Here is a 27,655-nt window from a genome sequence, read left to right as displayed (position 1 = left end):
AAAAAATGACATTGAATGCATTTTGAATAATTACAAAGAAAGGTTTTAATGACATTTTAAATACTGTATTTCCTTGGCATAAGGTGATGTGAGGTCCAAGGTCAGCCGACCTTAATGCAATGACTCGACAATAACTACGATATTGCATCAATATTATTTCAGCTATTGACAGAATATAATGCAGACGTTCGTCATATTGTTCACATAACTTACTCTTAATTCAACGTACATTAACCTCAACATAGGTATTTATTATTGTAAAATTAATCTTAAAATGATCTCAGTGGAGGTTTGATACATGCCACCCTGTGATTCAGCAGACAATTGGCACATCCACATTCTACCTGGTCTTCACCCCCCCACCCAGCTGGCACACCAGAGTGACATGAATCAAACACCCCAGCTGTTATTATTAGACATTACTGCTCAATTACACATTCATCCAGATGAGAAGATTAAAGGCCATCAGTGCCTGCTGGGTTCAGTGCTGCTCTCATCTGGCTGTTAAGTCCACATCTTTATATGCAGTGAAGTGGAGTTCTTTGATGTTTCCAGCAGTCAAAATGGTCATGAAGATAAAAAAAAAATAAGACTGAAAGTAAATGTTGCCCCAACAGTTCATCACATCATCATTCAATGTATGTACAGTTTTTGTTTTCTCTTTTCGTATGGGATTTCACACATTCAAACCATTTAACAAGAGCTATTTTGAAATTCAACTTCACTTTCTTACTATATCCAAACATGTTTGATCAGATTTTCAATAAGAATCATCAATTTCTTGATCAATTTGTTTGGTATTTGTAGAAAAGCAGCAGATAATAGTATTTTAACTGCTTATCTGACAGAGTAGGAATCTTATAAGATAAAACTTTGGGTGATTTAAAATGCACTTTGAGTCACATTTTTACAATTATGAATGACAAATGCTTTTATGCAGTCTGAAGTTATATTTTCTCCAAATACGTAGTTAGAAAGACAAAAAGGTACATGAGATGTTCAGCATAATAAACATTCTTTTCACTTAGACAATGCTCCCAGTCAGTCCACATACTCTTATTTGTGCGTTCATGAAGATAGAGACAGTTACAACAAAAACAGTAAAAAGGAGAGAAGGTGGAGGGATTCTGGTTGTAAAGACGAGTAGGGAGGATAAAGGGATGCTGGAAGATCCAAAGAAAAGGGAGGGGAGGGAACCATGGTCAGAGAGCTGTTGTGTGGATTGTGCAGCTTTGATCCTTGGTACCTGGTCCAGGAGATGGACTTTCCTACATCTGTATTCTTCCAGGTTAGGGAAACTTGGGTTGTGTTTGAGGAGCAGAATCAACTTCCTCCAGGACTTCCTAACAGGAACCTGTGAGGAAAACAAGAAAGAGACACCTTTTTGTGACGAACCAGCTAAAAAGACACAGTGTTTATTTGGCACATGACCATTAAAAAGCATGCATGCAAAAAATGCATTCAAAAGAACAGAACTTTGGGATTTGGGGCGTTTATCTGCTTATTTGCTTCCTGGGAGAGGATACAACTCTACCTATTTTGTGAATGGGTTTACGGACATTTCATTCCTTTGCGTGTTAATACCTGGATCACACAACAACATTTAGTGGAAATTAGCAGGATTGTCTATAAGCAAATATACCACAGAAACAAAGACCTCTGTCATGACAAGTGTGTTATTTTGTGATTTCAAATAGATTTAGGATTTAAATATTCTCCAGTGTGTATCTTGAACGGAGGTATCTGACTCTTACCACTCTGCTCTTGCCTGAACCGCCTCTCTCCTCACCAGCCTCTTCCTGTCGTCCAGAGGACGGGCCAGAGCTCGCAGCACTCGGGCCCGAAAGGGCAACACCTGAAACAGTAACACATGTTGAAAGACACCTTAAAAAAAGTTTTAAGTTTAAGTGTCTTGTGATGATTTATTTTTACATTGTCAATATCAATAATAATACAGTTATAATCTCAACAAATGGGTCAAATTTGCTGTTTTTCCAATAGGTGAGATAGAGCACTATTTTCTATTTTATAGTAACAGTCTAAAGAAAAAAATCATAACTTTTAGAATGTATTTAACAACATGACAAGGTTCTCAAACATACTGAATACTTTGAGTTTTACCTCATGCTCGGGGAAGCGAGAAATGGCATGGATGCACCGCAATGAAGTGATCCTTACGCTCTGCGAGAAACAAACAAAATATTGGTTAGAGCTCCGACAAATTAACACGTTCATGCTACGTAATCAGCAGCCTCATCTGACCAATGAAGACACAGTATTGCACCTTTGAACACAATGAATGAGCTGCTTGGTGTCTTTTTCATTTTACATTACATTCTCTTTACATTCATGACATTTTTTGGGAGATGCAGGTGCACGTGCATTTGTGACTGCATCACACAGAAATACAATATATTATATATTATTTTGCTGTAGTTTCAAGCACGCCAACATATGATAAATTAACATTTGCTGCTCACAATCTTACCAAATCATGACAGCAGTATCAGAACAGAAAACACTCTCATGTATGTCGTCTCACTAACCATGGCTGGACTGGAGATGAGGGCCAACAGCCTGCTGACCAAAGCCTCAAGCTGCTGGATGAGTGCTGGCGGTGGGTCGATGAGGACGGGCTGCAGACAGGACAGAGTGGACAACTGGACGCCCTGGTCAGGACATGATAGGGCCTCCAACAGCAGAGACAGCAGCTGGACAGGGAAACAAACTTCACATTAATACTGACCGTTTCCCAGGAGGCCACTGATTACAGTTGTCGTGGTACCATCTGAAAATGACCTGTTCGCTAACATTTTGCTCTCCACTCACCGCTGGTAGTTCAGTGACTTGAACCTGCTTGGGCAGTTTATTGACAATGTTAGACAGAGCCTTCAGGTAGTTGGGCTTCTTCTCTGTAGAGGACACAGAGATACATAACATTAAAGTGGTACCTAAAACCTGAGACATCCAGAGAAAACAAGTCTAAAACCTCCTAAATAACAAGTGACTCATTTGGAGGTGATTTCTTCTCTTTTGGAGATTTTACATTATGTCTTTCAAACACTCTATAAGTGTTTGAGGTTTTGAGCAGGAGCAAGCATCTTTGGTTACAAACTATATGTAACCCTTGGTGAGAATAATCTTTCATACACTTTATGGATACTTACTGATTTAGTCTAAAACTGTAAAAATAAATAAAAACTTCTGACTCTTCGATTCATGTCCATTGATGTTTATACTGCAAATTATCCGAGGTGCGAGTTTGAGATTTCCATCTGACAGTAGAATGGATAATAAAGCTCCTACATAAGGTTGTTTTTCCTTCTCTTATTTCATCTTTTTCCTTTTTATATTCAAATACGACCGACTATGATGTCCAGGAATCTTGGTATTCAGCGACAAAGCTCAAATTGCTGCACTCTAAACATTTCTTTCAGAAACATTAAGATTTTGTTGAGTAGTACATGTGCCATTTCAAGGAATTTTACATTGTTTTGAAATCTCTTTTGATGTACAAGGGCAATAGCAAAAGCTGGACAAATAAAGGTAAAGGATAAACGTTCAAATGTAGTTTAGAACAAAAATAGGCATTTACATATGTAAGTATTGTATAAATGTATGTAAAAAGCACAAATGACAAGCAATATAATTTAAATCTTTTTTTTAAGTATTTCTATTTTCTATGATCATTCGTTATGGAGAGCAGCATTTATTCTTGTCTGCTAAAGTGCCTTTTATGTGATCATCAGCACATAGTGCCTTTAACTGAATTAAGTTAATTTCTAATCCCCAATCTATCTCAGCCTCGTACCTTTCGGGGCAGCGTTGAAGCCCTGGACCAATTTGGCAGAATTCTCACTGAAGAAGCGCTGGCGGTACATGATGCGGACATCGGCATGGCAACTGCGGTTCAGGATGTCGGCAGAGTCACTCATCAGCAGCCAGAAAGCGTCAGCTGCCGCTGGCCCCAGATCAGCGTCATCGAGTAGAGAAAAGAGCTTCAAAAATACACAGTGGGAAAATTTTAATTGGCATCGTGAACTTTTATTGGAACACAAGTTCCTACTGTATTTCATAAAGCATATAATATAGTTGCTGTTTTTACCTTGTCCGTCAGTGTTGTGAACAGAGGGTGGTATCGGAGAAGCAGCGCCTTGGCAACCTGGAGACAAGAGCAACTTCATTGCAACTGCTGCTTCTTATACTTATTACATAATATACTTCTGTTATGTTCCCAATTAACTTGATTTTATTGATTGACAGCCGACAGTAAAATAAGTGAAATAAAATAAAACCTTTGTGTATCGTCACACACTAAATGTCTTAAAAATCGGACCAAAAATTCTGATCTGTATCCGGCAAAAAATACTCTAGCAGAGAAAAAGAATAATGAAAACATATTGAAAACAGTGTGACTCTTACCCAGATCATGAGGGTGAAGGCCTGAGTGCGTACAGGTGAAGACGCAGAGTCCAGCTCACTACACACTCTCTTCATGGTCCTCTGAATTAGGCTGTCGAGAGAATCGCCTGAAGAAGAAACCAAACCATCACAGACACTTTTAGTCGACAAAGTGAAGTTCTCGGTTTTGGAGGAAAACAAATTGACTCCTGACAGGAGTGTAAAGACCCCAAACTGACCCTGTGGTCTCTTATTGACCAGGCCAGCAAAGCACTTTGCAGCCGAGGTGTATGACAGCGGGTGGCTGCAGGTGCAGCTCATCTCCTCCAGCTCTGTCATCAGGTGATCCATCCGAGGCACCTCCACCTAAATGACATGCACAACACTTAGAATACAGCTATGTTTATATAAATAAATAAAAAGATTACAGGTGTTGAGACTCACACTGCGGGGCAACGAACACACACATCCCATGAGCAGACAAACCATCTGAGACTGGCTCCATGAGTCCCCCTGCTGCTTCTGGGAAAAACATCACGTGTCAATAATCACAATTTTAAAGTTACAGTGACATTAAAAAGTGCTGCCAAGATACTCAAAATGTAAATGACATGAGGCATACAGGTAATAATTCTGCAATACAGTTGCATCATTATGATACCGTCGTCAATGACAAAAAAGTGTTTTTGTTTATCTGATTATCATAAAAAGTACAGAAAGGCGTTGATGGAGAATTTTTGGGGTGTGATATTTAAATAAAAGCCCCAAAATAACAGCAGTTACTCATTTACACAAATCTCTGTACGCACAAACCTTGAGCAGCTGGATGTTTGAAGGGAACGAGTTGTCGGGCAAAAAGGAAACATCGCCATCCAGGAAGAGAGACACAGCCCTCGACGCCGTCTGTCCCGCCAGCCTGACGACACGAAACACCCCCAAAGGAAACCGCACAAACCTCATGAAAGAATGCTCTTATAGTACTTCGTAAAATAAATCTGAGACACGTACTAAATAAGAAAATGTGAGAAACAGACAGGAACTAGCAGCTTTCTTTTTTTTTTACAAAATTAAAAAACAAACAGCAAGCAACATAGCAGGCAAAAGCAATTTGTGAAACTATTAAGTAGAGAACAAATGCTTCACCTACAGTGCGACTGTGATAACAATAGAAGCAAGATGCATGTGGTAATGATGGTTACATGAAGCAGTTTAGAAAAGTAAAAGCAGGCAATCATAATTAATACCATTAACCCTGTTTTAATATACGTTTTCTTCAATCTATTTAAAAGCTATATAATTCCACCTAGAACAGTCATACAGTAAGTACTGCTAAATATCCCACGTAAATAGCTGATGTTTTGGGTGACAATGCTTAGTATGTCTTTACTTTTAGATAGTTGTAGATAGTAGAGAGAGAGAGTAAGACAAGTTCTGCTTTTACAAAAGATACAGAGAGCGATATTATGGTATTGTGGTTTTCAGAACAAAGAGACTTCCTGTGGAGATTTGTTAATGTATTGAAGAGTGGATGAGGGTTTGTACTGACGTTGGCTGCAGCCTTGAGCAGGAAGTACTGATGACAGGGACCATGGCAGAGAGGACCACCTCCTCCACCAGAGGACTACGACGACCAGGTGAACCTTCGCCTAAAAAAAAATGAATAGGAAGTTAAAAAATGTTTTAAAATTTCAGCTAAAATAGTTCACCTTTTTAACTTTTTTTTTTCTACAAATATGGGTAGACGAGAGTGGAAGGTCATCAACGCAGCTGTTAAAAAGTTAATATGTTTATTGTGAATGGATTTAATCATCTTAAAGACTGCGGTGGGACTGGGAATCAAAAAGCAGAACATTATCAGTAGTGTAGGTCGCAGTTCTTTGTTGAGGCTTGAATGAAGGGTTATGATGAAAGGTAAAAGGAGACATTGTCATAATTTCAGTTGAAGGACTGCTCACCCTGCAGTGCTGCCTGGAGTGCCAGAGACAACAGACGGGGGATGACGACATCATGGAAGCATCGTCCCGTCTCCTCGGTGTCCTGAACCCGCTCTGCTATTCTCTGGAGACTGTGACACGCCAGCACCACCTCCTCCACGGAGAAAACAACACCACCTGATCAAATAAAAACACAATTTTGATATGAAACTTCATTTCTTAAGCCTGGGATATTCCTGTCAATTAGAACACCAACACACTTCACTGCAAGCAATAACATATATCTGTAATTTGACACAAGCACACTGCAGATGAGAGATCTGAAGTATCAGCTAGCAGTACCGACACTAACATTTCAGAATTTGATGGGTCGTGTTTCTTTGTCTAACCTCTGTGCTGCTCGACCTTCAGCTTTTTGTATTTGGAGACAAACTAATTGGTATATTACCTTAAGTGTGCTTTAACTATTGTATGCTGTTAAATATGAAGAGAGTGTGACTGCTTCAAGGCAATTTATGTGAAAAAAAAATTAAAATCTTCACACAATACAAAGAAAATGCAGTTTGAGATGGACGGTGATCCTGGTAAGGTTTTAACTATGAAGCTGAATTAATCTATGCCTGAAGTAAAAGAAAAAAAACATCTCTCCAGACAGATTACCTGTGTGTGCTGAGCTGAGGACATCCAAGAGGACAGGAGTGCTCTCCTGGACAACACTGGGCTGGATCGCCACCGCAGCCAGAGCAGACAAACACCGCTGGCGCACTGCATGATGGGACTTCTTCTCAGAAGCTACTCTGTTGTCGTCTTGATCCATGGGCTCTGAGCAGAGGAGAGGAAAAGGTTTGCAAAATACATTCATGACATGTCACTCTGCTGACCTACTGTGATATAGTAAATGCAATAAAACAGTAGCGGTGGAGGGCAAATATTTGAGCAATGAATTCCTTGAAAATCAAGTTTATTTTTATGTTGATCAGGGTCAAAAAACATTAAATACATTTTTGTGAGTTAAATAAATAAATCACAGAAAGATCAAGTCAATTTTAATAGGCATTGTATAACACAAATATTAGTATCTATTTCTGCAAATATCTTGTATTGTATGTCATATTTTTAGCGCATGCTTTTTACTTACCAGAAAATATCTCCTTCTTTAGTCTGGGGATCAGTTTAGTGATAAAAGCTGCAGGGTGCAACTCAGCTAAGGCTCCGGCACACTCCACCACAGCAAGACTGGAGGCAGAAACAAGACAAATATTCAGATGGACACCATTTATGTTTAGTAGGGTTGTCCCGATCCAATCTCAGAGATCGTTATAAGGGCCGGTCAAAGGATTATACAAGTTACAGAATTGGCTATATTAAGCCCGATCCAATCCTTTGTTTTAGTTTTAGTCAGATGTCTCTGAGGGGTTTCTACTCTTGAAGCTTTCATGCACAGCATCGCAATGAGTGCAGACAATGTAAAAATAAATTAAGAAACAGCTCGGAAGCAGGCATTTTTTTTTCTTAATGCAATGCTGAGCGTTTCTATTTTAAGCATAAAAAATGGATTTAAGTTTTGGATCTGAACTCGGTATCGGAAGATGCTCAATAATAAGTGACTCGTATCGGGGCAAAAAAGGACATCCCTCATAAGTTTAACTGTGCAACAAAAAGGTACACTGTATGAGTTTTAAAGGAGCAGTGTGCAGGATTTAGTGGCATCTAGTGGTGAGGTTACAAGTTACATCCAACTGAATGCCCCTCTGCTCACCCCTCCCTATCTAAGCCTTTAGAGAACTACGGTGGCCTTAAAGGCAACGTGAAAACATGGAAGGCTCTCGCTGGAGTCATTTTTTGGGTTGTCTATTCTTGGCTACTGTAGAAACAGGGTGGACTTAGTGAAGAGGACCCGCTCCCTATGTAGAAATAAAGGGCTCATTCTAAGCTTGGATGTGAAGATGGAAGTATATTCAACATTAGCTCACCTGACTCTGTCGTCCTCCTCCGTCAGTAACAGTCTGGTCAGGTGATCTACAGCCAGCTCGATATCAGAGTCCAACAGCAGACCTGAGTGAGACAGTAGATTTGAAACAGTGCTGAATTTGGCACTAAATCCGACTCTGCTGCAGGCTGTGAATGTAAGAATTTATCGCATCTCACCTGTTTGTTGCGCTAGTGAGGTGAGCACAGAGGTGGCTGTGATCTGAAGGCTGGAATTAGTCTCTGCCAGAGCTGAAAACACCATGGTGCACAGAGACGGGCGGAAGGCTAAAAACACACTCTCTTCTAAAGTGGAGGGATGAAACACAGACACAAAAAAAAAAAAAAACAGAAGAGAAGAGTTAAAATCTGAGAGCACAAGCAGCACATGTACACAGTTATAATATTTTAAAAAAAAGAGTAAACAATCCCTTTTGAAGTTCCTGATCCTGACGATCAGAGTTTACACAAACACACATTACCTCGCACTGCAGTTGGAAAATTCAAGATTTAATGTCAAGAGACGATAAACTACGGCAAGCTTTTCATTCCGGTCATTAAACGGGATGCTTCAGCGCTCAAACACCACACTCATAGCAATGCGAGGATATGAAACAGATAAGAAATACAGATTTGATCATGGGGATTAAATTCTGAAACAAATGTATACTTTGTAGTATAATTTGAAGATTTGTATAATTATTTATTGGTGTTTAAGTGGAACAAGACGTAGCTGTAAGAAACGGTTGTCACACATGAAGGATCTGGAATTAGTATGTTGCCCTGAAGTAATAAAGTAATAAACAACACTTGCCGTTCTCGCAGGTTTTTACCGACTGAATAAATCGTTGCACCACCTCCAGCAAAGTTCGTCTGTGGGAGCACTGCACAAAGACAGAAAAGTCATGTTAGCCAGCTTGATATAAGTTACCGATATCCTCACAAATAATATCAACACTTTGACTTCAGAGTGAACGACTTTATTTCATAAATATATGCATGAAATATAGCTCTAAAAGTTTCTTAAATTTAAACCAAACAAACTATGGGTGTCAGTTTTCCTTATTTACCTGTGCTCTGCTGTTGTACTGCTCAATGAGAGAGGGCATGACGGCGTCTGTTATGATGTGGCTCGCCCTGTTGGAGGCGCTGCAGGCGGCCTGTAGCAGCTTGGCGCTGGGCCACACGAGCTTCAGGTCCGGCTCACACAGGTGATGTTTGCAGTCTGGAACCACATCACACTTTCAGTAAAAAGAAGACCACTCACTGCATTCGACTGGTATGTTAGCGACTTTTATCGAAGAAAAGAAAGAGATTAAAAACGAAGAAAGGGTTTTGCTGGGTTTAAGAGCTGGCAACACTAAAACGCTCTGGTTTCATTCAATCATGTTCATTATTGTCTCCCATGTCACCTAAAGAGAATACACATTCACACAGTAATCCCTGTGATTATCTTTCAGTTTTGGGATGGGAAGGATTTCTGTCTAAAATATTGATGCAGATATTGGCTTTTAGAAATCAACCAATATTAGTCAAACCCCAGTGTCTATATCATAATTACGATCAAGACTACTTTCTGAAGAATTATAGATTTTACATTTGGGTACTCATAAACGCCATGAAAGCTGTAATACTCGTTGGTAAGTTCTCCTCAACTTGAACTGCTATGAGAAACTAATAGCAATCAAATTAATCTAACCATCACCTGAGGGTAACACGACAACGGTGTACAAGCAGATGGTTGAAATAAGAGAACTAAACAGTCGCTATGGTATAATTTCCTGCCTATCTACTCATAACCACAGCTGTGATATATTTAGTTCAGCCCTTTTACATCTACACACCCTCTCACAGCCTTACTGTCACTCTGCCTGCATCAACTTAGGTTATTTTCTTCTCATGTATTTCACCTCTATCACTCTCATGGCATTTTTTCCTTTCTTTTGACATGTTTTATACAATCCTGGAGTTCTTACATTGTCCAAATAATCGGTTTTTTTATGTGCAAATAAGCTCGATTTCACAACTTTTCACCTTTGAGAACGAGATCCAGGAAGGTGCTGAGGGAGTCCTCAGAGTCAGAGTTGAGGACTGAGCGAGATAGACAGGAAGTGAGTGCGGTAAGAGCAGCGAGGCCGGCAGACTCAATCTTCTCGCTCGATGTCTGAAACACCTGCAAGGAAACAACAAGAAGGGGACATTTTTAGCTGGGTGACATTTTTCTTTTTGTTCTTCAGATTGACAAAAAGGGTGATAACATTAACAGTTTGTTTATTTTGATCTAAGTGGTTAGACTGGAATGGAAAATGTTGACACATTACTGTAATTGATTTTTTATTTCAATTTGTGATTTCAGCACCTGGAGCATGAGGCATTTCTCTCTTCTCTTGTTTAGAACAAAAGCAAATACGGATGAATATGAGCATCAGTCCAGACTCTCAGAGCACGAGAAACTGCATTTGATCCCTTCTTCCTATAAAGCATTGTGTTTTGGGTCATTTCCTATAGATGCTTTCGACGACATTCTCACTTCTGTTCCATTAGTTCTATTGTTAGATGACTGTGACTAACATCCTCATCTTGGAGCATTCATTTGGAGTTGCTATTGTTGGCAACTGGACAAACAACACAAACTAAAAGACTAAACGCTGCAGTGTTTGAAAAATAATATGAATGCAGCCATAAAGATGCTTCTTGTTTATAATTCCTAGCAATAAAGATAAGCAGAAAGCAATCTCTACACAAAATACACATTTTAAAGATGTTTAAATGTTTCTTTAAAAAACTCAAAATAAAAATCCAGAGTACTATTAATGTTTTGTATACATTTATCTCAAACAAACCTCTCTCCGCAGTGACGCCCATAGTCCCTCAAGGAATTCCGCCAAGTCCTTATGTTCATATTGTGACACACCAGCAGTCTGAAAAATATCAAGTGTGGTAATAACAATGAAATCAACTTCATAAATTGGACATAAACCCTCCTGCTCTGGGCCTCTCAGCAGCTCTACTTTAGTTGTAATGAGTCACTGTGTTGCCTAGACAATGTCAACAGTGCATCATCAACATTTACAAACTTTAGAAAAATAGTAGAGATTAATAGAGATTTCTCACCAGAGTCTGCAGCGAGTCCAGCTTCGCACTCTGAACGTCTGAGTCCAGTTTCTCAATGATGAGCGGTAACAGAAACTGGAGTAATGAACAGGACATAAAACTCTCTTTAGGCCATCAGAGAAAAATGATGTTATCCAAAACTTCACAGTTCACAAGATCTCCATTGCACCAAGAAACAAAATGTAAATTGTCCTACCTCAGCAAACCGGGGCGTCCCAGTGAGGACGTCCCTCAGCATCTGGATGAGATCCTCTCTGGTGATGCCGTGGGGGTCATTGGGAGGCTGAGGATGGTGGAAAATGTGCATGAAGGGGGGGAATCAAAAAGAGACACCACACAGAAATCATAAATGTACCTAACTATGTTTACAGACGAATGTCCTTATTCCACACAAAACCCCCTGTCATGTTAACGGCATTGTGACAAAGCACTTCTTTGATCCAGAGTCAACAAACTGTGACAGAGACAGGAAATGTACGTGAGCAGACGAGGAGGCAGACACTGTGTTATTGTTTTAACAGAGTTAGTCTGAGGTCACAGGAAGTCAGTGATGACATTTCTGTCTGCTGCACTCTCTGCTTTCGTCAGTTCTCAGACAAAAGCAGCTGAGTAAACAGGGACTTACGGGGCTGAAGTCGATGGGGAAATAGCAGGACGTCACTTCAAACAGCTCCTCTGTGAATTTACCTGAGACATCAGATTAACGGGAGGAAAAAAAAAGAGTCATGCTTGAACTGTGCAACGGATAGTAACAAAATTCAAAACAAGGTCAGAGAGGGACGGAGATACAGAGAAAAAAGGGAAAAGATGCTGAGTGTGTATGCACATGTATGCACTCTCACCTAGATCATAACCTCGGAGGATGATGCTCTTGGCAATCTGGAAGGCCAACAGGAGGTTGCGAGGGTCTCTCTCACCGTCCATTGATTGGACAAAACCAAACACAAAGTCTGCCCCCAAACCCTTCAGTTCTGTGGAAAAGTCAAACAGAAACACAGTTTTCTTTAAGTTCTATAAGACGGCTAACAGATATATTGGGTTTTCACATAATGTTTGCAGAGTGCTGACAAATTCTTACAACCGCAAATTTAAAGAAATTACACCACATACCTCTTCCTGATTGGAGGAAGTTGTTAGGATGTAGGGCGTAGACTACAATTATGCTGAAGATTGCTAAGGCACAATAAATGATACGTTGCATATAAACTGAGAAAAAAAAAAAAGACCAGCAACCAGCCAATACTAAGAGGATTCATCAGATGCCCGGAGCCATTTTCTTTTAAATCAAGCATTTTCTTGTATTTAATTGATGGAAGCTATTATGTAAGTGCTATTATTATGTTTACTTTTGCTGTAGTGTAAGAGGGGGACACAGAGGTGGGGTCACATTGTTCCATCACACATGCTGCGGTGTTCATCATAAATACCGGGAGCTACACACAATCGCTGTCGGTCTTCTATTTGCTTATTATACAGTATGTCTATTCAAAACATGCAGTGGATGCGAAATCATTCAACTGCCAAACAAAGGAGGGAAAAGTGTAACAACTATGTCCTTTATTACAGGGCTGGTAAGAGTTTAAGTGCTCTGTAGTGAGCGACAACTACAGTGATAAGTCAGCCAACTGGTGAGATTTCTGCCTTTCAAAACTCACTCTCTGCTATTGTGGATTACCTACATTTTCAACACAGATACTTTGTTTTTTTCAGTCATTATGGGGAGCTGTTCGTGCCTTCCTCTACTAACTCAGCTACGGTGAATCAGACCCAAACCTGACATCTCTTACCGGCTTCTCTGGTCGCCATGAGGTTGATGAGCATGTTGTAGACGCACGCTCTCTCGGCCAGCATCAAAGACTGGAGAAAAAAATGAACAGACCCTTTGAGCTTTTTACCTACAACACCAAAGTTTAACAACAATTGAAAGAGTCAAGTGTACCGACCAAGCATACTTAATAGAAGAGGAAGTGCTTCACAGACATGGAGGAAAAGAGAACATCATCAGACACTCTAAGGCTGCACTCAGGGGCAGGGTTGTGCGGCTGTGTGGCCCATTTGATTCACTCAATTGTTTTGTATCGCCCATTCATGGCTGGTTATGTGATTGGCAACCGCAATGCGACGTCAGGTTAAATTTATTTTTGCAAAATTGTTCAGATTTAGCCCTGCATGGTTGTGGGTTTGCATATGTTGGGTTACAAGGGAGGTCAGTGAATGACACACTGCTTTTGTGCATTTTTACATCTGACCAAGGGCAGCAGATGAATAATAGACTTGTACAGTAGGTTGATAAGCTGTCTTTGTTCCTCATGAATAAACTAAACAATACGATTCAGAGCAATTATGTTTTGCTACGACTTTGACAACTTAATTATAATAGTGTCAAGTCTCACCTGAGCATGAACATCCTGGAACAAAGACCTCAGCATGGACACAGCTGAGCCAGGAGGCAACACTGTACATTTTGTCTGGGGAAAAAGCACAAACACAGACACACAAAGTGAACATACATCTCCGTTTTCACATCTGGAGCTTCTCAAAATGATTCTCAAACCCCGCCAAGCAGAAACTGACTTGCTAACTTGGCAGTCAGTTAATCTTTTGCAGGATGTTTCAGGTGTTGTTGTCACTAAAAATCTATCAGAGGCGAAAACACTCACCAGCGCTCTGAGTCCCTGTAAAACAGGCGGTGTGATGACATAATGGTCCTTGAGACGGTTTTCATAGAAGGCAATGAGGACTTCCACTGGGGAGAACAGAGACAGGGAGACATGTTGATTAAAAAAAATATCACTTTTCATATGTTGCATGCAGTTCTGCAAGACTGTTGGCAAGCAAATTGAAGTCATTTGGATACAGATTTATCATTTGTTTTCTTTTGAATCATTTATATATCAGCCAAGAAGGCAACGAGATGATGGTTTTGCACCCAAATAACACAAAAACAAACAAAGAGTAAAGAAGGCAGTGGGATAGATGTTTTAACAAAATATAGGAGAAGATGTGCACCTTCTCTTTCTGTGAGGCCGCCATAGCAATCATGTAAAACTTCAGACAGAAGCTGGACTCCTCTGGCCCGGGTGTGAGGCTGAGAGCTGGTGAGGCTCAGTCTAAACAGGGAAGGAAAGGACAATGGTAATTATTACCAAATAATAATATAAGAGCAACTCAGAGTGTGAAATTAGATGTTTTTCAATGAATAGAAGAACACAATATAGGGTGGATATTATTTAAAATGTATAGTAAATGAATCCCTTAGCTGGGTAACATTTTTGAGTGTAACCTTTTGAAATTCCACAACCTCCCTAGTTTAACATATACTAAACCAAATTAAGAGCCCAACATATAGAGGATATTTTTTAATTGTACTTATATGGCAATGCTTTTACAATGTTAGTAACCTTCTTATAGCTTACCCCAGTGCTTCCACCAGCTGCAGTATTGTAAACTGTCCATCTTTGACACCTGAACACAAAGCCAAGTTTAGTGAATTGTAGCAAAGCAATGATAAGACAGCCAACTACAAACACGCAGAGCAACATACTTGCAGATTAACTAACGACCTCGGCGGGGTTCAAAGGTACAGAGTTCATTGACAGGATGCTTTCCTTTGGACACAAACACAGCAGCTAGCAAGTGGCATGCCGGGAAACCACACCGGTCTAGCATTAAATATATCATTACGAGTGAATGACACTAGGAGAAAACGTCACAGTGTGTGCTGCTACCGTGATGCAGTGAGCAGACTAGTGTCAGAGTGACTGTGTGTGTGTGTTTGTATCATGAGGTTGAAACACCACACAGGATGTTGTGGCGCTAAGTTAGCTCGTTAACCATCATGCCGTGTTGCACATCCCTGCTGTGTGCAGCTTCAACGTGCTAGGTGTTTTTGGAAAAGGTGTTTTTGGAAAAGTGTAGAAGCAAATATGATGAAAACGTATTTACATGTTGCTGCTTCTTTGGCCTTGCTGTCCTGCAGTCCCGAGACAAATTCCTCCACCAGAGACAGCATCAGGGTACCGTCCGCAGCCATCGTGTCTCTGTGACTCAAGTGAGACCACGCATGCGCGATAAGTTAGAAGTAAAACGCAAAAAGTGACATTACACAATTATATTACATAAGCCTTAATAAAAAAAAAAAAGGACCTATATTGAAAAATGAAATGTTACGTGGACTCCTTTGGGTTACACGAATGTTGCTTAAAACTATTTCTTTTCTTCTAATTTGTTGAAATGAAAACCAAACATTCGTCTTTGGTGCTGCGTTCAGGGGTCGTCCGAATTCCAAAACCATGCAGAGAGTAAAGTGATATTCGTGATGTGCTCCTTGACACTGCCTCCCCTTTATCTGAGGCACAATGTGGTCACTTTTGTACATTTCACAGTTTTAAATGAATCATTAAAAAAATATAATTTAAAACAAGAAACACAGAAGACGCACATAATCACTTTGTGGTACCTCCGTGAGTGATCCGAATGTATTTGCAGTCCCGCCCATTCATAATTGCGTTTCTTCCTGACGTAAGCGAACCCAACACCTGCATGCCTGCTTATGCGCATGCGTAAAGAAAAGTTCGGCTTCGCTAGCTGCAGCTCCGCCGCTCGTCACCTTTCACCAGCAGAGAGGGGCACTAACGTTTGGGGGGATTTAAAGAAAAACAAACTGGAAATAGCAACAAAGACTTGAAGTGCTACACTGACGTCTGCGAGGAACTGTAACTATCAGCTGCATCGGGGAAGAAACTCAACGCGCAAATGGTTACGAGTCCGCGGAAGTTTGTGTTTACTGGTGTTGTAGTAGCTAGTAGCTGGTTGGCCCTGTTAGCCTGCTAGCGAGGAAGCTGGACTTCATAATCCACAAGTCTCTCAGTTTAACAGGCAAGTTAAATGACTGACACGTTGCGGGTTATATCCTAGCATTAAAAAAAACAAAAACCTGTTTGGTGCCTTGCTGATTTGTCAAACTCTTGTAGCGTCAGTGTGGGCCACGAGATTTGGATCTTGTGGGGTTGTGTGACTCAAACAGCATCGATACATCAAGGGACGACCTTACGGTATATATATATATACACATAAATACATCAGCTCATCGCTACTAAACATCCAAGTGATCCCGTCTCTGCCGCCACGGATGACCTGTAGGCTTGCAACATTGGACCTGCGACCCGTCCCCTTCATCGGACCTGGTTCATCTTCTTCTGCCGTGATGGGCCCCCTGTTCAGCTAGTGCGACCCGTGGAAACGATCTGCAGCTCCTCTAGCCATGGGAGGATGTGTGGGGAGATACTGGGAAGGCTGGGAGGACACTCAGAGCCGAGGCTCGTCCAGGAACGGCGGACGAGGAGGTAAGACTGCAGCGTGTGGATGTATGAGAAGTGCTTCACTGAATCACAACACCTATCGTTCTTGCAACACCACTACTTGTACCTTCCACCTAATGTACTTCTATGAAAAAAAAATCTCGAAACTGTCCAGTTTTGCTTCATTTGCATGTGTTGCACAAATGCAGTACACCACAAGAGGTGGTTGAGACTCACTGTATGCAGCTGCTTCTGACTCAGATGCAGCTCAAGTGACCACCTGTGATTGGATTTCACCTCCTCGCTCACCTTTGTCATTCTGTGGAGAAACTGACTCTGCTAAATAGTAGAACAGAGGACTATTTGGTACTCTGGGTGGTCTTTCGCCACGGTCAGGAATTCATATGCATTAACAATGCACTTAATATCTTTATGGGCATGCTCAGACCAATGTGTACGTGGTTTGATTAGATGGGGAAATAAACAGCAGATAAGGTGTAAGGATATTGGATGGAGTCCGGAGACGCGTTCTTCGTTGTAAGTGTAAACTCAATGCATACACCTGTGTGATTGAATTCAGCTAATGTGTGAAGATTGGTGCAGTGTGTGTGTGTGTGTGTGTGTGTGTGTGTGTGTGTGTGTGTGTGTGTGTGTGTGTGTGTGTGTGTTTCCTCTGCAGGGCAATACACCAGTCAGCTGCTTTTTCTTGGTGCTTTTTTCTCCCAGTTGCCGCTTTGAGCAAGTTTCCCTTCTTATTTTGCCCGTACACAGACTGTGGTGTAACTCTCTTGTGTTGTTTTAATTTGAGCACTTAGATTTACTCTACGACTTAGACTTACTCTTCCTCCACTACATTTGCCTGACATTGCATCTGTAAAGAGGCCATCAATTTTCTCGTCCAGCAATTTCAAGTCTCACACTTAATCCGACAACGGTGAGTTTGTTGGGCCAACTGCTATTTCACAAGTGGTAGTATGGTGGCCCTGTGAACCCCTTATCACACCGAAGTTTGAACGCGGATGGAGTTACGGCGCAGGAGTTTGCCGTCGCTGTAAATGGCAACAATGAAGCAGAGGTAACACTGATTGTCAGAGTTGCTGATATGTCGATTATTCACATCGTGGAGGTCATTAGTTACTCACCTTCCCGGAAGATAACATTCTTTCAAAGATAAACACTGGCACACCGCCACGATTTTGTTCTCTTACACTTGTCTTTGATACTGATGGATGGAATTTGGATTGCTGCTTTAGCACTTAGCAAGAGAAAAAATGTGATATGCACAACCAGACTAAACGGAATGGCGCAGGCGCCGCACAGCTGAATTGGCAGATGTTCTGAATCTCTGCATAGTTTTGACCCAGACAACAATGCCAATGATATTGCTTATTGTTTATTAAAAGGAGTAACAGACCTGCAGCAAGTTTATGAATGTTGTTATAACAAACTCACTAAAGATGGGGAACAAGCTTTAGGCCCCTTCTTAGATGTGGCAAAATCTTTGCTGGGGTCAGTAGGTTGGTCAATTGTACCAGGCACTCCAGCAGTTAAACAAATACAAAAGACATTACTTAACTCAAAAGTAAAATGTTGGAAGTGATTTAGTTAGCGACAAAGTTCCCTTTATTGTGTCTGTTTACAGTGTCTGTTATTCATTTGGATGCAGGTTCTGTCCCCTTAATTCCTACAATGTACTGATGGAAAGTTTTTTTCCAAAAGGGAATTGTCTTGAAGTTGCATCAGAAAGCAAGGACGTTTTGGAGAATGATTCCAGCTTTGTGCATTAGCATCAGGGTTTTAAACGTTTTTCACCCCCAGCCACATGGCTGTATTCCAAAACGAACATCTGAAATAGATTTTTTAGAATATGACCTTCAAAATAATTAGTTCTCTCTGTGTTTCCTGCCAAAGTTGGCCGATGAAGAAACTATTTAAAGTTCAATTCTTCACAGCCAAGGTTCCCCAGGCTTTGGCAGTGGCTTGTGGTAATTTCCCACCCTGACTGGTATCAACAGACACTCCCTACTCGACCATGCTTCCATCAAAAAGAACAAGTCAGATCATGTCCGGCTGCGTCATTGACTGGCTTCTCTAACGGGACAGAATCTTCTCTTTTTTCGACACACCCTAATGCAGAAAGAAAGCCCTGTGAGAGGAAGACGTCAAACACAATAGCTCATGCGGGTATCTCAACAGTTTGGCTTGGTCGAGCTGGTCAAAAAAGGTGGAGTATAAAATAGACGTGGTTGTGATAGAAGTTAACAGTGACAGAAAAAAAAAATCTAGCTGTCCTAGTCTTCTATGACAGTCAGTTTAATATCTTTACATTTTGGCAAAAATAAACATTTCAAGACATCACCACTGGGTTATCTAACTAGTGTTGGAGCAATTATCTGCAAAAACTGGCAGAAAAATTATTTGACCGACAAAAAGCTTGCTGATATACTGGTATCAGTGTAAATGTTTGCTAATAAGTGATTTAAATTACTTTATTGTCTCTTAAATTTGAATAAAAGGACATTTCTCTCTGGCACTGACATAAGAACACAAACACCATACACAACAATACCTGACAAACATTTGCGTACAGAAATAAAGATTAAAAGATATGTTTAAAAGTATGAAATGATTGTGTCATCATTACATTGTTTGATGACACATAGAGAGTAAGCACTGAGCTTATTTTTCCACTGTAAAATAACCCACTCACCACATGTTTCCATCACAATGCGTTTAAAAGGAATTCAAGGAACCCTCATCTGTTAGTTTTTTCACCAACAAATAAACCAAGGTTTTTTATCAAGTTGTTTTTTAATGCAGTATAAGTCAGGCTGTAGTCAACAATTTTAAGCTTCTATAAGTGAACATCAGAAGCTTGGTTTTGTAACTAATGCTAGAATACAGTAGTATTTTAGGTCACCATTTACTCAAGTAATAGATTTAGCCAATCTCAAAGCATAGTTGGAGATGTTCTGTAGAAATTAACATTTAAGTATTTAAAGTTTATCTGTTCACTCATGTTCATAGGAAAACTAGAGGTCTACCAAGCTCTGGGAGGGTTGGTGTTAAAAATGCTGCAGGTGAAATATTTTGTGCTGTCTTGTCAGAAATCATTAACGGGACAAATTTTAATTTCTTCCTGCTTTGCTGAGAATGTTTCCAAAAGTAACATTATGGATGCTACATTGGACTTTGTCAAGATAAGATAAGATAAGATAAGATAATCCTTCATTAGTCCCGCAGCGGGGAAATTTACAGGATAACAGCAGCAGAGAGGATAGTGCAAACAAGAGACATAAGTAAAAAAACAAGATCAAAACAAGTATTATAATTAAGTAATTACACAGTAAAGAATATTAAATAAGTAAGTAAAAAAGTTAAAATAAATCCACAATAACTAAAAATATATATATATATATATATATATACAGACAGAATAATTAATAATAATTATTGTATTGTCGAGGGAGGGAGGATGACTTTATCTGTAGTTGCAGAGAGCTGAACGCACCGTAGTAGTGATAAGATAACCAGCTACAAGGAGGGTCGGTGTGTGTCTGACTGCACATGTATAGTGTGGGGGCAGTCAGGGTCCGGTTGAATAGTTCACTTCCCTTCTGTCCACTGTTGATCTGCTCCAATCCACTGATGCCTGCTTTTAAATAGGAACACAGAAACAACCAACATTCAATATTTCCCTCATGTCAGGGGGAATGTGAGAGGGCTGTTAAAAGTCTTTAACACAGGTAATCCTCTAACGGCCATCTGTGCTTGTTGGGTGTGTTGTTGTGTTTGTGTCCTCCTGACATACAGCACAGAAAGAGGACTTTATGATCCCCGTTTTCATGACCCCAGCTGGATGAAAACTCCCCCGGTTATTGCTTCATGCGTCTGTTATGCATTGCTTCATGTCTCTGTTTTGGTTGGGTATTTGTTGAATCACTTCCCTTTTTGTTACGGCCCGCTTTTCACACACACACACACACACACACACACACACACACACACACACACACACACACACACACACACACACACACACACACACACACACACACACACACACAATCCACAAAACCACACTTATTCCCATAACATTTCTACCACTTGTTCGTGCAGCGTTGTTTTATCAGACATGTTTTTGCAGGTGTTTTTATTCAGAGTTTAGCTTAAGTTTTACTCTCTTCAAATAATCCCAATTGCCAGGAGGACTCAGTGAAAACACATGGCAGAACAGACACTATTCTAGTAGAAAGAACTCAGAAGCATCCTACGACAAGAAAGGAGAAATCTCTTCTGCTTTTGGATTGTCCACAGTTAATACATGACTTTATTAACTGTGGACTTTTTGGAAAAAAATACCCTGCCGATGTCATGTTGACTCGGTGTGTCACTGGTAGGGAGTTATTAAAACACTTTTTCAGCCAACTTTAATGACATCTTAACAGAGTAACAAGACATTTATTCACATCGCATAATAAATAATATTTAAGTAAGTAAAGAGAGAAAGAAAATAGTGCTTGATCATGTTCAGTAGATGAGAGCATGTGCACCAAACTGCGTCAAGTCTGAACTGTATTATTTACATACACAGGAAAATGAACATGTTTTACTTTTTAAAAAATATTTTAAAATATATTTACATTTTGGCAAATCAGCGCCATTAAAAGTATGCAGAATTAGCCATTAGCAGTTCCTGTTTGCAATGTTTCTCGTGTTTATAGTCAAACAAGTAATACTGGATTACTTTTAGAGCTGCAATGGTTAGACAATTATTTTAATGTTACAGCCTCTCACATGAGAGCATTAGCCACTTGTCCTTTTTTTTGAGACTGTTGCCTGAACAAAACAAGACATCTGATGATGGCATGGACATTTTGACTATTTTCTGTTGTTTTAATAAAGCAGACTAATAATCCATTAATTGAGAAAAATTATCGTCAGATTGAGAAATAATGAAAATAATAGTAAGTTGCACATCTCACAGTTTGAAAACCATGAGTGCAGTTTGTTTGATTTGGCTCTGGGAACAACACGAACACATCACCACCTTGCCCCTGTGTCCGTGTACCATGTATGGACCACATTAGGAGAGACATTGTGCTTTAAACCCAATTTGTCGTCTTTGTAGACGCCACATGTCCGTTTCCACTTTGGCTGAGTGGTAGTGAGGAAGCCCCTTTGCTTCACTCCAAGTGCTAATCCTACACCACCCCGTGTCCTCCAAATTACTCCCCCTAAGCCGCTTGCCCTATAAATAATTAGTTTGAACGGAAATGCAACCTCTCGGATGCGTGCTGTCTCCTTCGTACTCCTCTTCATTTTCCATCCCTCCACTCCTCAGTGAGCGACGTCTCTGCCCCTCAGCCATTTGGAAATATAAACTTAGTTCAGAGCCTGTTTTTGACCAGTAGTAAAGGTGCTTCTGACAACATTAAAAAAACCCAATAGGTTTTCACCACAGCCTATTCAAATAACTACCTACTAAATGTCAGACTATACCATTGCAGGTATGGTAAACTGCTAGTGCAGTATTGCTAGTGAATGTTTAGATGTGTAACTGCCCAGTGGTGATCATAAATGTTAGTTCCCTGTCCTGATGCTAGCATGTTGTCTTTGTATGTGACCCTCGTGCCTCCACTAATAGAAGTGCTCTATTGGCCTAGGTGTGCTTTGTGTTAATATTGAATGGTGGGAAACAATGGTAAGGTCACTAGGAAGATTTAGGCCACACGTGCCTCATGCATATTGCAAACTCTGAATGACCTCCTAATTTTAGATGAGGGTGACGTAGTGTGGCGGGGTGGGGTGTGATGTTCTCCGTCTCTGGTGACGGCTAGCGTTTCTCTCTGCTGCCAGCTCTGTTTGTGATATGTACAGAGATGCCAATTAATATCCAATCCTGTTTGTCCCCAAGCCAAGTCCCCAAGAAATCACAGACTTTTTTTTCCCCCCTCCCCGTCGCAGGACGCAACGAGCCCCTGAAGAAAGATCGCCCCAAGTGGAAGAGCGACTATCCGATGACGGAGGGCCAGCTGAGGAGCAAGCGGGACGAGTTCTGGGACACGGCGCCGGCCTTCGAGGGCCGCAAGGAGATCTGGGACGCCCTGAAAGCTGCGGCGGTGGCTTTGGAAAGCAGCGACCACGAGCTGGCCCAGGCTATAGTGGACGGGGCCAGTATCACACTGCCACATGGTGAGGGCAGAAAGAGACGTGGATCTTACTCATATCTGAACTGTCTAGGAAAATATGATCGCACAAAAAAAAGTCAGTGGAACAACTTGTCCTGTTCTTTCTCTGACACCCTTCACTCCAGGAACTCTCGCAGAGTGCTACGACGAACTGGGGAACCGCTACCAGCTGCCCGTCTACTGCTTGGCTCCACCTGTCAATCTCATCTCCGAGCGCAGCGACGACGACCCCAGCGATAGCCCCGAACCTCCTGTGGCACCCAAGAAGGAATTCCAGCTCAAGGTACTGTGACAAGCATCCTAAAAGACCTTACCTGGTTGTTTTTCCTCATTTTATTGGGAGTTCTATCTTTGCCCACACTACTAAAAATGCAAAGTATTTGTTAAACGCTCATCAACATATTTATTAAAGGTAACCAACTAATTAACTTCAGTTTTATCTGTTATTTATGTCTCTGTTTCATCTCGCAGCGCTGCTAGCCAGTACTAAGTTACCGTCTTTGTTTCTCCCCGCCCGCTGCAGGTTCGACTGTCCACGGGCACGGACCTGCGCCTCAGCGCCAGCATGGCCGACACCATCGGGCTCCTGAAGAAGCAGCTGCAGGCCCAGGAGGACATCGACGCGGGCCACCAGCGCTGGTTCTTCTCCGGGAAGCTGCTCACGGACAAGACGCGGCTGCAGGACACTAAGATCCAGAAGGACTTTGTCATCCAGGTCATCGTCAACCCGCAGGCGCTCCGAAGCCCCAAGCTGTCACCCACCACCATCACTACCACCACCATCACCACCACGCCCACCACCACCACCACCACCACAGCCGACTCCTCGCCTGCGTCTGAATGACCGGGGACATAGAGGATAGGTGTAGTGATGGTGCGATGGGCGGCAGACACACAAAGACCAGAGCCGCCTCCTATTGCTGGATAACTTATGCTTATTGAGATCGGCTAACGTGGTTGAAATAAAATCGTACCGTGGAGGTACAAAACACTTTCGGGCAAAAAAACCATGAGGGAGTAACTCATGAAAGTGCTGCTCTCTTTCATCCACCATGTGTATTTTTTTGTGGGGTTCTGCTGGGTCGCCCTGTAAGTGAATCCAGTCACCACACTAACTCTGGAGATCCTCTTCCCCTTGTCTCTCTGAACCATCTAGAATTAAAAAGCAGAAGTTGTTGTCGTCGTGCTGGTGTGCAGCCTTTTTTTGACCACATGCAAAAGGTGCACATCATGCTGCACAGGCAGACTCCGCCTCTGTCCTTTTATCTGCACTAACGCTAACTAAGTGCCAACGGACAAAAAGCAGAGGCGTTTGTGTCGGTTCTAAAGCACATTTCTACTACGACGCCCCGTGGACTCTTTTCTCCGCCACAGAAACAGGAGGGGGAAGGCAGATAGTGTGATACTGAGATACTTTTTCATTTTCTCCTTCTTTTTCTTTTCTCGAGGAAACAATGTAAACTGAGCTTTTTTGCACATTCGAAGATTATTACTATACTTTTGTGGTAGTTTGTGTGCCTTCTACAAGACAAAAAAAAAAAAAAAAAAAAAAAAAAAAAAGGAGGTTAATGTCCGGCAAGAGGCTAGCTCAACCGCTAGGCTAAGCCTTCTGTATTTTTTTAAATTCAAGGAACTCGTAGATCAATCCAAGCTATACCCGCTGCCTTTTTTCAAACATTTCATGAATCTTACAGACAGACTTGGTGCGTGGTTGCTGGCGGGTGTGTGTGTGTGTGTGTGTGTGTGTGTGTGTGTGTGTGTGTGTTGGGCAAAAGTAATGTGTTTGGTGATTATGATGACATTTCAGTTTGACATTTTGACTGTTTCCCTGGTCATATCTTTGCAGTCAATCATATCATTTTGTACAGGGAAGAGGAATTCCTATGTAGACATAGTGGTCTTATGGCTGCATTGTTGACCACTTAGTGACCCCCCCAGTCCACTAGGGGGCAGCAACACAGTCCTGATGTATTCAGTTCAGTTGCTTAGGGCTTGCTATTTTTCTCACCACCTGATGAATGTAAATCCAGTATTCATTTGCCTTTTAATGCTCGATCTGTTTGACTCCATTCACCAGCATACAGACGGCCTGTGTGAGCTTGGCTGCCCGCACTTTTTGTGTATATGTGGGAATCGGTGAGCGCCATGATGAGCCTATTTTGGGCGGTGAATCAAAACAATGAGGAGAGAGCCGCAGAGCACCATAGATTCAGGTGTTGATTCTCATTGGAACAGGCAGTACTAGCGACTCAAACAGGAAGTAATTTGATGGAGTGTTGTTATCAAAAATGTTACCGAAAGGGACACTTTGATTCTAAAGCATCAAAAGTAGACACCTTTCTGGATGTCATTACATTTTTTTTTTTGTATTTTCTGTAATATATATAATTTCACTTATGTTACTTTTCAATTGACAGCATACTGTGAGCCATGTACCGCTGCATAGACATTAGACATCTGTTTGCTTCCTTGAGCACAAACATTAAAATGGACAACTTTTAGTGTTTTTGAAATAGCTGTCAGGTGAGTTATTCAGGTAGGGAATTGGCTCAGTGGGACATTGTGACATTGTCTGGACAAATTGAAAAATGAAATTAAAGATATAAGATTAACTTCAGTTCATACAGTCTTTTGAAAAGGGCATTTTCTTAGTTTGACATTGAGCAGTACCACTGCAGTGACTGTGACTGTGACTGATCATTGTTGTGCAGCAAAGATAATGGTTTTGAATTGTTCCTCCAAACGTTGTCACCAACCACAGGGGCTGCCAGAGGATAAAAAACAAACCACAATTGCTTTGAATTTATGCTGGCAGCTCGTATTCAAAGTTCCCATTAGGCCCGACAGTCTACTTGGTTAAACATCGTGGCTACATTCACGCTGCAGCTCAAATTGCACAGTTTAAATGTTTCCCTATGACATATCAGATTTTTGTCTTAGAACTTTGAACAACAAAGAATACCGCAGTTTGACTCCAAGGCAGCTTTTCTGTCACAACTGAGGAATCACGAATTCCCCTGTTTCAAACTTCTAGTAAGTAGTTCAAAGTTTTGAGGGGGTTCAACCATCCAGATAGAAAATGAAAGGGTCCAGGTTTCTCAGCTGCTCATCTGAACTTAACTCCCACAAAATAATGTAATCTGTTAGGACAGAGGTCTTGTTCCCTGATCTTTGGTAGCCTGAATTTTACAGTTTGAACTTTTCATCTTGAATTTTGGTTTCTGAATGTGTCTAATATGAGCATTTTTTTTTTTTTTTATTGTACTCTTGAATTTTATATATATCATTTTGTGAACCTTTATAAACATCAAACAAAAATCTATTATTTTTTTTAATTGCATAGCTTGATGTGCATTGTTTTGATTCACCGCTCCCGTCACACAATTCTCAAGCAGTATGATCATGGAGGAGATGAAATCAAGCCATCAGAGCAAAACCTAACTGAGCCACAGCTCGCCACCTCATAAATGTTTAAATAAGACACAAAAAATGTTGTGTCTTATTTAAACGTATCTCTTTACTATCCAGTTTCAGCCGTGAAGCTAATCACAATCAGTCTATTATTCTTTCCTGTTCTTGTGGGGATATTTTTTCTACTATCGTACGCAAACTTGAATAAGCATTTTTCTCTCTGTATGTGCAATACTATAGACATGGACCTCACATCATTATTGTTTTGTTCTTCTGACTCTACAGATTTCATAAAGCACCAGCTACGACTATGTCAAAGATATCTCAATCTACAGGTATAACGCCTGCTATAATCTGATGTCAGATAATCAGCTGCCTCGGTCAGCTGTTTTTAAATGTTCATTTTTTTTCTTTGTCACTTTCAAATGTATTCCAAGCTGTCATCTTCAGATGGGCTCTACAGAGTAAATATCTAAACATTAAATAAATGCCTACACAACTTCTCTCTCCCAGTGTCCATTCAGCGTCTCAACTGTGAAGGTCGGGGTGTCATTGAACTCTGTTGACAACTTTTATCTATGGCGTCTCCTGTTACAGCGGCCCTGCTTAAGGGAGCTATGCTGGGTGCTTGTCCTCATGTGGCTATCTGTCGCTGGGCTTGCTCTGAGTTTCATCTCGTTTTAGTTACAAGCAGTGGCAGTCGATTCGTGTTAAATTATGAGGTACATCATATTACTACAATGTTAAAGGGCTAAAGGAACTTTAAGGTGTCCCTCAGTTTGCAACTCCAGTAGGAAACCCCTCATTGAGGGTTGTAGCAATTTTCCAAAACCAATCCCATTCCCACTAGCAATTTAATATGAAATTCAATGAAGACGGATAATTTGCTGTTCCCCTTTAATGTGCTATGAAATAATAAGATGATTTTGTCTAACCCCACCATGAACAGTCAGTTTAAGAATGGTTATCGCCCCATTAATGTAAAAATATAATAAAGTAGCCAGCTGAAATGTAGGCATATATGTTTCATCCACTCTCCATCACTTCTCTCTGGATGTAGTGGAGTATTTTTTCCCCGACTTGTAAAGAGCACCAAGGTTACAGTGATCGTCAGATTCTCCTTTAGTGTATTACATCTAGGATCGGGCTCGTCTACGGTCGTCAGACTGGTCTCCTGCCTTTTCAACGCCTATTTAACAGTCAATGGAAAGTAACAACAACCACAGCAGAGAATAAAGGATCTGTTATGTCCTCGAGCTGTTTTCTTATCTTACCTTTTCATTTGCCAGCCTCGAAAGCTAACAATGCACCTTAGCACAGATACTCGATTTAGCAT

The 27,655-nt window shown here is 41.0% G+C and overlaps 2 protein-coding genes across 4 annotated transcripts; one reads left to right on the top strand and one right to left on the bottom strand.

Moving 5' to 3' along the window:
- Nucleotides 1-48: 48 nt before the first annotated feature.
- Nucleotides 49-15,866, bottom strand: mms19 (MMS19 homolog, cytosolic iron-sulfur assembly component). Of its 3 annotated transcripts, none has more exons than XM_054598448.1 (32): nucleotides 15,859-15,866; nucleotides 15,363-15,457; nucleotides 14,834-14,882; nucleotides 14,427-14,527; nucleotides 14,078-14,163; nucleotides 13,811-13,885; nucleotides 13,205-13,274; nucleotides 12,260-12,388; nucleotides 12,043-12,104; nucleotides 11,614-11,700; nucleotides 11,418-11,492; nucleotides 11,147-11,224; nucleotides 10,338-10,476; nucleotides 9,374-9,528; nucleotides 9,118-9,187; nucleotides 8,484-8,609; nucleotides 8,309-8,390; nucleotides 7,474-7,571; nucleotides 6,996-7,157; nucleotides 6,357-6,512; nucleotides 5,948-6,047; nucleotides 5,215-5,317; nucleotides 4,846-4,923; nucleotides 4,641-4,767; nucleotides 4,423-4,529; nucleotides 4,106-4,162; nucleotides 3,812-3,998; nucleotides 2,830-2,912; nucleotides 2,547-2,711; nucleotides 2,122-2,181; nucleotides 1,755-1,855; nucleotides 49-1,354 (listed from the first exon to the last, which is right to left on the bottom strand). In XM_054598448.1, exons 2-32 carry the CDS (start codon nucleotides 15,448-15,450, stop codon nucleotides 1,324-1,326), a joined length of 3,087 nt encoding a protein of 1,028 aa, XP_054454423.1. In that variant the 5' UTR covers nucleotides 15,451-15,457; nucleotides 15,859-15,866; the 3' UTR covers nucleotides 49-1,323. The 3 variants fall into 3 exon arrangements, with proteins under 3 accessions (XP_054454423.1, XP_054454424.1, XP_054454425.1); XM_054598449.1 differs by having other exon boundaries at nucleotides 4,846-4,920; XM_054598450.1 differs by having other exon boundaries at nucleotides 4,846-4,917.
- Nucleotides 15,867-15,996: 130 nt separating this feature from the next.
- Nucleotides 15,997-26,822, top strand: ubtd1b (ubiquitin domain containing 1b). The gene is made up of 4 exons (XM_054598451.1): nucleotides 15,997-16,762; nucleotides 22,685-22,912; nucleotides 23,034-23,191; nucleotides 23,432-26,822. Exons 1-4 carry the CDS (start codon nucleotides 16,681-16,683, stop codon nucleotides 23,750-23,752), a joined length of 789 nt encoding a protein of 262 aa, XP_054454426.1. The 5' UTR covers nucleotides 15,997-16,680; the 3' UTR covers nucleotides 23,753-26,822.
- The last annotated feature ends 833 nt before the right edge of the window (nucleotides 26,823-27,655 follow it).

This window comes from Anoplopoma fimbria, chromosome 5, assembly GCF_027596085.1.
Source record: "Anoplopoma fimbria isolate UVic2021 breed Golden Eagle Sablefish chromosome 5, Afim_UVic_2022, whole genome shotgun sequence".
NCBI lineage: Eukaryota > Metazoa > Chordata > Actinopteri > Perciformes > Anoplopomatidae > Anoplopoma > Anoplopoma fimbria.
This window is presented reverse-complemented; position numbering and strand designations above follow the sequence as displayed.

Bases quoted from the DNA above. Each gene is read 5' to 3' on its own strand.
- mms19 (XM_054598448.1), bottom strand. From the start codon at position 15,450: ATGGCTGCGGACGGTACCCTGATGCTGTCTCTGGTGGAGGAATTTGTC. The intron at 11,701-12,042 runs GTAAGTCCCTGT...CACCATCCTCAG, and splicing joins TCCCCATCGACTTCAGCCCC to CCTCCCAATGACCCCCACGG. The intron at 9,188-9,373 runs GTAAATAAGGAA...GTCTTTGTGCAG, and splicing joins AGTACAACAGCAGAGCACAG to TGCTCCCACAGACGAACTTT.
- ubtd1b (XM_054598451.1), top strand. From the start codon at position 16,681: ATGGGAGGATGTGTGGGGAGATACTGGGAAGGCTGGGAGGACACTCAG. The intron at 22,913-23,033 runs GTGAGGGCAGAA...CCTTCACTCCAG, and splicing joins CAGTATCACACTGCCACATG to GAACTCTCGCAGAGTGCTAC. The intron at 23,192-23,431 runs GTACTGTGACAA...CGCCCGCTGCAG, and splicing joins AGAAGGAATTCCAGCTCAAG to GTTCGACTGTCCACGGGCAC.